Here is a 10,708-nt window from a genome sequence, read left to right as displayed (position 1 = left end):
GTTCCTCCCCCCCTACTCCTGACTCCTTTACACTTACCCCAGCCTGGGCCTGTGCTGGAGAGAATGTGGGTCCTTCCTGCCAAGATCACCAGCAGGCTCAGGTCTGGGGGATGCCCTTTGAACAAAACTCAGCGTCTCCTCTGCATTCCCATGACCACCACTCTGATCCGTGTTCTCCCACCTCCACCAGATTATTATAACTGTCTGATAAGAGTTGGACTCCCTGCCTCTGGTATCTCCATCAGCTTCCTTCCCTCTATCCATCCTGCTCATCACTGCCAGATTAAACATTGCCCTTCCTCCCCAGCTCACAGGACTAAATCCAAACACCTCTGCGACCTAGCCCCGGATGCCCACCCAACCTCGTGGCCACCACTTGAACCTCTCTTCTTGTCTCTTTGGTCTCCTCTGTGCCCTAACATGGCACACGCATTCTGGCAGTGCTTTTGATGTTTTCACCACTTGAAATGTCTCCTCCCCAATTCCTTTGCCCTAATCAAATCCCACTATTCATTTAAGGCCTAGAAAATGCTCACTTCCTTTATGAAGCCATCAAAGCCCACTCTCATCTCTCTCTTCTGAGGCCATTCTATTCATTTGTTCCTTCTTTTAACAAACATTTATTAGGGATTACTTTTGGTGTGCCAAGCCCTGTGGACACAGAGAAAAAGCCTGGGGTCCTGCCTTCAAGGGGCTCACAGTCTGGTGGGGAAGACAGACATGTAAATGAAGAGCTAGTACTAGAATAGAGGTGGACAGAGAGAGTGCAGTGGGAGCCCAGAGGAGGGAGCTGCAGGAGGGGCCACCTCTGGGAAGGCCGCACCGAGGAAGTGTTTTTTGGACTCAGTCTTGCCATTCAAATAAGAGCTGCAAGGGAGGGTGCTATCAAGCAGCACATAATCACTTAATTACATATTGCTTTGTATTTTTCTCCAGTTCTTTAGTGTGCTTGTCTTGACTTCCCAGTGAGGCTAATCAGCTCGAGAGCAGGGACAGGCCCAGCACTCTCTGTTCTCCCAAAGCCTGACAGTGGTGCTGGACAAACACCATGTGTTCAGAAAAGCCTTTTTGACTTGCAGCAGATAAATAATCCAAGCTTCTCTGGGATAACTGCCTGGACGGAGGAGCCCCACCCCCCTGCTATCACAGTCCCCTAACGAGGTACCCACCCCTTAAATCCCCCATCCTCTGGCTGCCTCCCTCCTGCCATAGGGGTGAGACCTCATCAGCAGACACTTGCTCCTGTTGCCCCAGATCCTTTATTGAGGTCTCTCATTTGACCCAAGTACATTAACAAGAGATTGCTAAGATATAGCCCCAAACACAGTACTCTCCCGTCCCCCTGGCCAGGGATAGGACAGTCAGAAGGGTAGAGGACTTGAGAGAGTGGGGGAAGAGTGTGCTCAGGTGGAGGGAGCAGAAGAGAGATGGGGGCCCATAGATACGGCAAGAGGGAAGTCACAAGAAAGCATGTAGGGAGTGATGGAAGAAACAAATAATCGATACAGGGGCATGGTGGGACAGGAAACAGAAGTCAGATGAGATAGCTGGGCTGGTGTGTAGGGAAAAGTAGCTCCTTGAATCTCAGCACCCAGCATATAGACCCCAATGGGCCCCATGTCAGAGAATGACCTAGTGTCCCTGGAGGAGCTCAGGGAAGGACAGGGAAGGAGGAGGGAGCAGGAGGAGAGCAGGTGGGGCTAGGAGATGGCTGCCACGGCAACTAGTCATCGTCATCATCGTCATCATCATCCTCTGTGTTGATCTCGCCCTCCAGTACATCCTCCAGCCAGTCCTCCAGCTCCTCAGCAGAAGGCAGGTCCTCTTCATCATCCATGTCCATCCATATGCTGTCCGCCTAGGACATGGCACAGACGAGGGATCAGAACTAAGCCCGATTCAGGTCTTTAGACCTGTCCTCCCACTCACTGGACTCTGTACATCCTCTGTCCCTTCTCTTCATCTGTCAGTGGGCAGGAAAACTGTCCAGGTGGGGGTCTAGGTTGGAATAGTGACAGTGGGAGTAGAAAGAATTGCTGCATCAGCAAATAGACCTTCTCCCTTCAGTCTTTCTTACAAGCTCTTGCCATGCTGAGCTTCCTAAAACAGACCTCTCTATCATGCCCTTAATGCAAAACCACTGGTGGCTCTTCATGGCCTGGAGAATAAAGTCAGCAACTCTTTAGCATTCAAGACTTTCCAATACCTGCTTTTCTAGCACCATCCTCAGAGATCTCTAGACTCTCAAGCCATCAGAAACGACTTGCCTTTTCCCAAATCTGATATTCATTTTCCTACTTTTTGACCTTTTGCACTAACTTTTCCATCAGTTTGGAAATGACTCATAAAATTTTCACTTGTAGAGCTCTTACACACGGTACAATCTCCAGTGTGTTTTAATGTTTTTAATTGTTTAGATTTAATTAATTTTTTATATTTTAAAATTGAGGTATAGTTGATTTACAACACTCTCCACTTTAAACTCTACTCCTTTTAAACCCTCTCTGATTCTCAAGCAGAAGTCACTTTGATTTCTGTGCCTTCCTGGTGTTTTATTTGTATCTCTGTTATAGAGTTTATCAGATTTGGCCTGGTAGTTAACGGAATACCTACCTCCTCAGTTAGACTGAGAATTATATGAAAGCAGGCTGTGACTTATTCAATTCAACTCAACGAATATTTTTGAAGCATCTATCTGTGTGTGAATGAGAAGATTTCTGCCCTCAAAAAGCTCAAAGTCTACTGGAAGAGACAGACATGATACATAAATAGCCATATAAAAGTCATGTTCTCAATGCCAAATGGGCTCTGGGAGTGCCAAGGAGGGAACAATTCCAAATGGGAGATCTGGAAAGACTTCATGGAGAAGAGAGGATTTGAACTGGGCTTTGAAGGACGAGCAGCCAGTTCCAACAGGTAGAGGCAGGGGTGTGTTCAGGGCAGGAATCTCTCCCTCTTTCCAGCCATTAGATGGGGCATGTCTGATTCCTCTGGGGAGGGCTCAATTCCTAGTTAGCAGAGCAGAGGAGGACTAGCTATGTTGGGAAGGAGAGTTGGGGGTCAAACGGGGATGAGGGAAGGAAACTCACATCAGTAACATTGACGACTCCTATTTGTGGGGCTGACAGGTCGATGTTAAACGTCTTCTCCCAGTATGGAACCAGCTGTGGAGAGACCACAAATAGCAACTTAATGGAGGCTAGGAACACCTGAGTCCAGCAGGGTGAGTGTGAGTGTGTGGGTCAGCCAGGGGTAGAGGAAGGACACTGAACCCACGGTAGATTGGTGGATAGGTCCAGCTATAGTGCCTGAAGGGAATGGGTAGAACTAAGCAGTTAAAGAGTAGATATCCCAAAAGGAAAGTTATCAAGAGGGTCAGCTGGGGACATTGGTCCCTCCTTTCCGAGGGAAACTTGATAGGAAACCTTATTCTGATCCTGGATCTGCTACTGATTGGCCTTGTGACTTTGGGCAATCACTTCTCCCTGGACCTCAGTTTCTATATCTCTAAACCAAGGTAGTTATACTCTGTAATTGCCAATGGTCCTCACATTTCTGTTTGTTCATCTAGTTCCTCTTTCAACGAAGAGTGTTGGTGTTGGGGATTCAGCTGGGAACAGAGCCGTGCCCTGAGACATGGAATCTCTGTGCTTTGATTCTGTGATTGTGGACACCCACATGCAGGGTTAATGTGCCCTTCTGCTCCCCCAAACTCTGGATTTCTCTAGAAGGAGCCAGCCCTGGGCACATGAGCTATCTGCTCAGCCTCTGCTCTGGGAATCCTGTTGTTCCCACACTTCCCATCATCCTGTGTCCCCTTTCTCAGCATGTGCTCAGTGCCCCTGGGCATGCGACAGGCTCCTTCACTAGGAGATGGGGATAGGAGCTCTGAAACAGGCTCCCCACTGGGATGTGCCCTGCCTCTGATAGCAGTGCCTGAGTGATATCTCTTACCAGGGGGAAGTCATCAGGGTCAATCCAGATGATGCTCAGGTCAGGGTTTTCAGTGTTATCTTGGGCCACAGACTTGAGAATCTCTAAGAACTCATAGCCATCTTGGAGGGAACACAGGTGATAAATGCACGGTGGGGCACAGAGGAAACAGGAGTCCAGCTCTCTTTTCCCGCCTCCCACAACTCCGCATGTCTAGCCCCAGGCTGCTTGTAAACTGTGCTCTAAAAAAACCCATCTTATGTGTTAAAAGCCTATGCTCTGGGGACTTCCCTAGTGGCGCAGTGGTTAAGACTCCACGCTCCCAATGCAGGGGGCCCGGGTTCGATCCCTGGTCGGGGAACTGGATCCCACATGCATGCCACAACTAAGAGTTCGCATGCCGCAACTAAGGAGCCCATGTGCTGCAACTAAGGAGCCCGCCTGCCACAACTAGGACCCAGCACAACCAAATAAATAAATAAATAAATAAAAAGGCCTATGCTCTGATAAATACCCCATCTCCCTCTCTCACCAGTGCCCCCGCCCCTGCCCCAAATCCAATCCAGTATTCCTCCCTCACCAGGATCAGCTTCCTCTGCAAAGGCCACAATATGGATTCCATCCAGATCGTCCTCCTGTGGAGGGCAGGGAGGGGAGACCTTAGCTATACTCACTGAAGTTAGAGAGCCCAGAACAGGCCCTAGATCTTCCTTGGACCTAACTTTTGTGGAAATCCAGCTTCTGGAGTGGGTGTATTCTTGTGGTGGTGACCCTTTTCCAGGTACACTGCCCCCTTCACTCCAGGGTCCCCACACCTCCGCTGGCAAACCCTTCAGCCCCAGAGCTTAGAGCTCCTCCCTTGTCATCGTCATCAAGTTATGTGTGTCCCCCAACTCCTGACACGTTCTTCAGAACAGAAACCCTCCACCTTTGCTGGTGCACTGTCTTTCCTATAAGCAAGACATGAGGAGCAGCAGGGTTGGGTGTTTCTGGGACTTGAGTTTTCCCATGCTCCTGCAAGGGCCTGGGCCCCATCCAGGGCACTCACCCAGGTCTCATACATACTCTCAGGCTTCAGTTTCCTCAGGGTTGATCTAGAAGAGAAAGAAAGTCACTACTCAGTGGGCAAGAAGGACACCCGTGGCTTCAGAGGGTCCCCATAGCAGAGGCTGCCACAGGGTCATGCCTAGGGCATAGACAGCTTGCAGCCCTGAACAAAGCCATCTGGCAAAGTCTAAGCTCTGGGCACCAGGCCCAGATAATTGCATGGTTAAAGCAGGTAGGAGAGAGGAGCATGGGCAAGGGGACTGGAAGAGAGACTTTCGGGAGAAAGAACTGGACATCTGGGTGTTCATTCATTCATTCTTTCATTCACTCATTCATTCAATAACACTGAGCGTTGGAGATGATCTAAGCGCTGTGCTAGGTGCTGTGTAGACAGAGTTGGACAAGGCAAACATATTCCTGCCCTGATGAAGCGGACCATAATCTAGCGGGAGAGAGTGAGAGAAGTAGTGTTTACACTGATGAATGGGTATTTCCAGTTGTGGAGTACTGTGAAGGAAGAGAATTATGTGTGAGCATAGGGCAGGGTTTCTCAACCTCAGCACTACTGACATTTGGGGCCAGATAATTCTTCATTGTGGGAGGGCTGTCCTGTGCACTGTAGGATATTTAGCAGCACCCCTGGCCTCTACCCACTAAATACCAGTAGCTCTCTCTCCAACCAAAAATGTCTCCAGCCATTGCCAAATATCCGCCGGAAGACAAAATCCTCCCCCTACGTCGCCACTCCCTCCACCCCTGTTGAGAACCACTGGTGTAGGTAATGTATGAGAAAGAAGACAGGCCAGATCTGGATTAGAATCCAGTTCTGACACTACTCGTGGACTCTTTTTAACTGAGGCTGTTAAAAGGATTAAATATAATAAGAGAGATAGCACCTCGGAGTTCCTGGCAGACCACAGGCACTCAACACTGGTCTCAGTCCACATCACAATGAACCGTACACATTGATGGAGCACATTCTATGTGTGCTCCAGGCTCTGGGCTAAGTGCTGGGGTGCAAAATATTGTGCAAAATGGTCAGTATATCAATAAGAACTGATACCAGAAGTGTGTTCATCTCTAGGAGAGACCAGCCTCCTGGTTGGCTGAGATTCCCCTAGCCCATCTCGCAGACATGTGTTCTAGCCTGGGGAGGCGCCTACCCTGCCCAGAGGGTTGCCCCTGCCCCCCACCTCCTGTGCTCCTCCACGAAGCTGACAATCTCCTCTTCACTATTGGGCTTGTCCGGGATGGTCACAGGCTCTTCCATGAAGGCCTCGTAGAAATCGATCTCGTTCAGCTTCAGGGTCAGCTTCTTTGCCACCTTTTGGGGGAGGGGATGGGGGAGTGGGGCAGGGGACACGGGGTCATGGTGAGAAGAAGTATTATGGGGGAGCAGATGTCAGACAGGGAGTGAGACAACCTGGGCCCTCGTCACTGCCTCTGTGACACTGGACACGTGTCTTAACTTCTCTGGACTTTGGTTGAAGATGAGAGAGGGGTGGGTTAGATAATTTAAAATCTGTGGGGTGGGGGAGGCCCGAGGTGGGGTGGGGTTGGGGACTACTGGTGTGTAGGGAGGGAGGAGGTCCCCCATCGATTCTGGGAGAGGGGGCTGGAGGGCAGCTGAGGGGAGAGAGGGAGACCCAATGCAGCAGCAGGGAGGAGAACCTTGCTGTCGAAGGTGGCGAAGAAGGGGATGTAGGGATGAAACTCCTCCGCTGCGTCCTCGTAGGCTTTGTAATCTGAGGGGGGAATGCAGAGTCAGTCTCTGGGGGAACCAGGGTCTTCCAGGGAACCATCCCCCCTCTGTCTCTCCCCAATTCTTCTTTGGCAGGTGGGGTTCATTCTGAGACTCACCCCCTCTAGTCCTCTGAGAGTGGTTACATACAGTGGTGGGCTGGGGGGAAGGGGAATGCCTTGGTGCCTGTCTGTGAAACCCGCAGAGTGCAGGGAGATCAGAGCAGTCGATGGACCCACCATGGCAAGAGGAGTGAGGAGGTAGGGATGCTGAGCCAGTGGGTGAAGTGGGGAGGTAGGAGGACAGGTGAAGTGGGGGACCAGCGGAGGGGACAGTGGAGTCTGAGGGTTACCCACGCTCTGAGTCTTTGCTCTTGAAGTAGCCAATGAGTTTGTTCTCATCTTCGATATTCTCAAATGCCTGCAGCTCTCGTTCACCCTCAATAAATTCCACAGGGTCCTCTAGGACCTGGAAGAGCAAGGACATTGAAGGAAGAGAGTGAGTTTCTGAACTCAGTGGTAGAGGCAAGGAGAGGGATCAGGGAAAAGAGGGCTGGGAAATGGGGAGGAAGGGGCTCTCTGTTGCCTGTGTGTGTGTGTGTGTGTGTGTGTGTGTGTGTGTGTGAGGCTGCAGTTGGTCGGAAGGGCGTGAGGTCTTAAAGCAAGGCCACTAGGTCCAGCGGAGTCCTCACATCAAGCAGAAACTCCACCAGGGTGTCAGCAGAGAACTCGCCATCATACTCAATGACTTCATCTTCCTTGAATACGTAAATGCTGTCCTCTTCAGTTAGTCCTAGGGAGTGAGCCAGAGGTGTGCCATGATTGCAACCTTCCCACAGGTCCAAGGGTCCAAATCCAGGGTTGCAGCCCATTTCATAATCCCACTAGACCCCACATCCTTCACCTCCCCTGGCCCTGGCCCTGCTCACCTCCACTGCCTCTCAGCCCCTACATCCCCGGTGTCTGTGCCCCTGGATTTAGCCTAGGTGGCTAGTCTGGCCCCAGGGGCTCTCCAGGGGGAAGCTGGGGTCAGGTGGGGATGCTAGGGGAGGACGCAGGGAGATATAGGTCCTAGCAAGATGTCTCCCCCCTTTCTCTGCCTGCCATAACCAGAGACAGATCTTCCTGTTACCTCCTCTGAGGACTCTAGTTGCTGATTCCCAGTCCAGCCCTTTAACCTTCAGCTATTACTGACCAGATGACTTCATTACTGGCCACCCCTCCCCCATCCACATCCGGAGTCCAGTCTCAGGCCTGTGCTGCCCCCTGGTGGCTGGTGCTGTAACACCCAGCCCCCGGCGCTGGAGGGGGAGGGGTTGGAAGAGGAGTTGGCAGAGGTCTCTCCAGCCCCACTTGTGTTCCCTGATTCCCCCTTTCCTCCAGAACCTAGCCCCGTTTTTTAGGTAGGTATAAAGAAGCCCACCTTCACCTCTTTCTGGGATGTGAGCATGGGTCTCTATAAGGAATAAAGGAGAGGCTGGAACCCCCAGCCATAACCCTCCAAATTTCAGTATTTTCTCACCCGTCACCTTCCCCTCCCTGCTCCTCCCACCCCTCCCTTACCTAGTTTCTTGGCTACAACCGTGTCCTTCTCAGAGTCCACCATCCCGAAGCCAACACCCTTGTCTTCTAGGACTTGGGCTGCTAACTGAAGGGAGAGTTAGGGTCAAAATCAGCCTCTGGAATTCTTAGTAACCACTATTCCCGATCTCATGCTTTCGAGCTGGGTCATTTGGGATGCAGGGAATATGAGTTAACCTTGACACTGTGCTAGGATGCAGGATATCTCCACTTTCCCTGCCACGCCCCCCTCCACCCTTTTGGTCTGTGGTCCAATTTTAATTCCTGAACACCTATTGCTCATTTACAATGTGCTTATTATGTTGAACTTTAAGGCACTGTGCATGTACTTCCAGGTTCCTTAGGGATGCTGAGGGGTCTAGCTTCAGGATGACTGAGGCTCTTTCCTCCTTTGGAGCTGAGCCCTGTACTCCATGCTGATCAAAGACCACGCTCAGTGTGGGGGTGATGTTACACGTCCCTGGGGTTCTTCTGAGTGAGTCCCAATGGGGAGAATTTTGGAGGGCAAGAGGGTGGGGGGCGTGGGGCTCTGTTCATGTTGCTGAGGAGCAGGGAGAGCTGGAGAGCTGAGAGTAGAGGTCACCGTGGCCACCACTGGTCACCCTCAGAGGCAGAGAGACTGACAAAGAGATTAGAGATGAAATAGGCCCGGTCTTCCTCAATGGGGTGGGACTTTCCCTTTCACTCTCTACTTCAAGCTGTCCTTAGGCTATGGAGAGTCACACCCTAGGTCCCTGTCCTCATGGGTCTCCCAGCGGGGCTCTCAACCCTGATGCACTCTGCCTTGGGCATGGTTTGCAGCTTTACCCCATCTAACACAGGCTTGGGGCGCTCGGATTCTCAGGAGGTTGGGACAGGTGGATGGCCAGAGATGCTGAGCACTCAGGATAAAAATACTCAGCTCATTAATCAGGCGGCGGGTTCCAGCACCCGGCAGGGGCACACAGAAATGAGAGCCTACAGTCCTGGTGTCTTGCCCTGAAATACTCCAAGCTCTGGGCAAGCTGGGGCCTCTCTGTCCTGCCATACTAGAGGAGGGGCTGCAGCAGCTTGGACAAGGAGACTCCAACACATCCCGGCTCCTGGAGGGCTGTGTGACCACATTTTCCAGTCATCTCCAAACATGGGCTTTTTTCTTGTAACAATAGGCTCTCTCTCTCCTTTGCGCCCGAGGTCAGCTTGGGGGTGAGGAGAATCTTCCCACAAAGACAAATTGGGGAAGGCATGGTGAAGCCTCCTCCAAACACAAGAATCGGGGTGCCCAGCTTGATCCAATAGGGGCAGATGGCAGGGGGAGGGGACTGAGAGGCCAGTGGGAGGCACGGTGGGCTCTATTAAACCTTTAGCCATTAAATCGATGACTTGCAAGTAAAATGTCAATAACATTTAAATTTATACTCAGTTTGGATCTCTTTGGGGTGCAGCCCCTAAAGTGTATGGAGAGAGGGTACGTTTTGGTTAGGAAAGTAGATTTGGGGGTGTACTGCAGTTCTTCACCTTCCCCTGAAGAACCTCTCTTTTCCTTTTTTGTCACCCTTCCAAGGTCACCCCAGTCCTAGCCAAACCTAGTACTACCACCCTCCTCTAGCATGGAGGAGAGATTCCCCCTGCAGCACCCCCTCCCTCCTAAAATTGCCTGACTACGGTGGTACTTTGGGGGTTCCTGAATCTCTGTTTCTCTTCTGGCTAAGGTCATATGCCACTTGGGTCCTGTTGGTCCTGTTGGTCGAGACAGGGTCCTGCTGCCCTGCCCCTCACGCCCAGATCCCATTCTGAAAGATCTACATGGAGTTGCAGGATAGGGGGGTACAGAGAGGGACTGGGCTGTTCTGCAGGCCTGCAGACCCCGCCACTCACCTCCAGGATCAGCTCCTTCATCTCAAACTGTCTTTGTGAGGCCTTGTCGTCCTCGGGGTGTTCGTGGTAGAGCAGTGCCAGCACCTCGTACTTCTTGAACACATTCTTGTAGTTCTTTGCGTTGACATTGACCACACGGTCCACACCATCATACTCGGGGAAGTCCAGCCCGTCCTCCCCCTGCACCCCTGACTTGGGTGTCCCTAGCACCAGCAGTAACAGCAGTGCCAGCCGCAGGCCGGGCACAGCTCTGGCCCCCATCCTGTCTGCAGCACTCATGGAGGTAGTGGGATCTGGGTCGGCTCTCCTGGTCCAGAAGAGGTTAGCTGGGGTAGGGAGGGGCCCCTGGGTCCCAAATCCTGAGTTAGGGGCTCACAGTGGGGGTGGGGTGGGGAACGGCCCAGAGCAGTGGACAGAGGACACTGCTAGGTCCTGGAGAAACTGCCGACAGAGCCAAGAGAAAAAGGGTCAGGAGGAGGAATAGGAGCAGGGGGCGGGGAGGCAACCGGAGCTGCCCTTGAGGTTGACACCCCTTGGCCCCCACCTGGTC

The 10,708-nt window shown here is 51.9% G+C and overlaps 1 protein-coding gene across 1 annotated transcript; it reads right to left on the bottom strand.

Annotated features, from left to right (window-relative positions):
* Window positions 1–1,240: 1,240 nt before the first annotated feature.
* CASQ1 (calsequestrin 1) lies at window positions 1,241–10,675 on the bottom strand. The gene is made up of 11 exons (XM_036845064.1): window positions 10,159–10,675; window positions 8,284–8,368; window positions 7,413–7,513; window positions 7,078–7,189; window positions 6,652–6,725; window positions 6,174–6,304; window positions 4,982–5,027; window positions 4,514–4,568; window positions 3,955–4,055; window positions 3,090–3,164; window positions 1,241–1,858 (listed from the first exon to the last, which is right to left on the bottom strand). The coding sequence occupies exons 1-11, from the start codon at window positions 10,435–10,437 to the stop codon at window positions 1,724–1,726; spliced, it is 1,194 nt and encodes a 397-aa protein (XP_036700959.1). The 5' UTR covers window positions 10,438–10,675; the 3' UTR covers window positions 1,241–1,723.
* Between the last annotated feature and the right edge of the window lie 33 nt (window positions 10,676–10,708).

The sequence above is a fragment of the Balaenoptera musculus genome, chromosome 1 (genome assembly GCF_009873245.2).
Source record: "Balaenoptera musculus isolate JJ_BM4_2016_0621 chromosome 1, mBalMus1.pri.v3, whole genome shotgun sequence".
NCBI lineage: Eukaryota > Metazoa > Chordata > Mammalia > Artiodactyla > Balaenopteridae > Balaenoptera > Balaenoptera musculus.
Note: the sequence above shows the minus strand (reverse complement) of the source record. Positions and strands in the feature narration are given on the sequence as shown.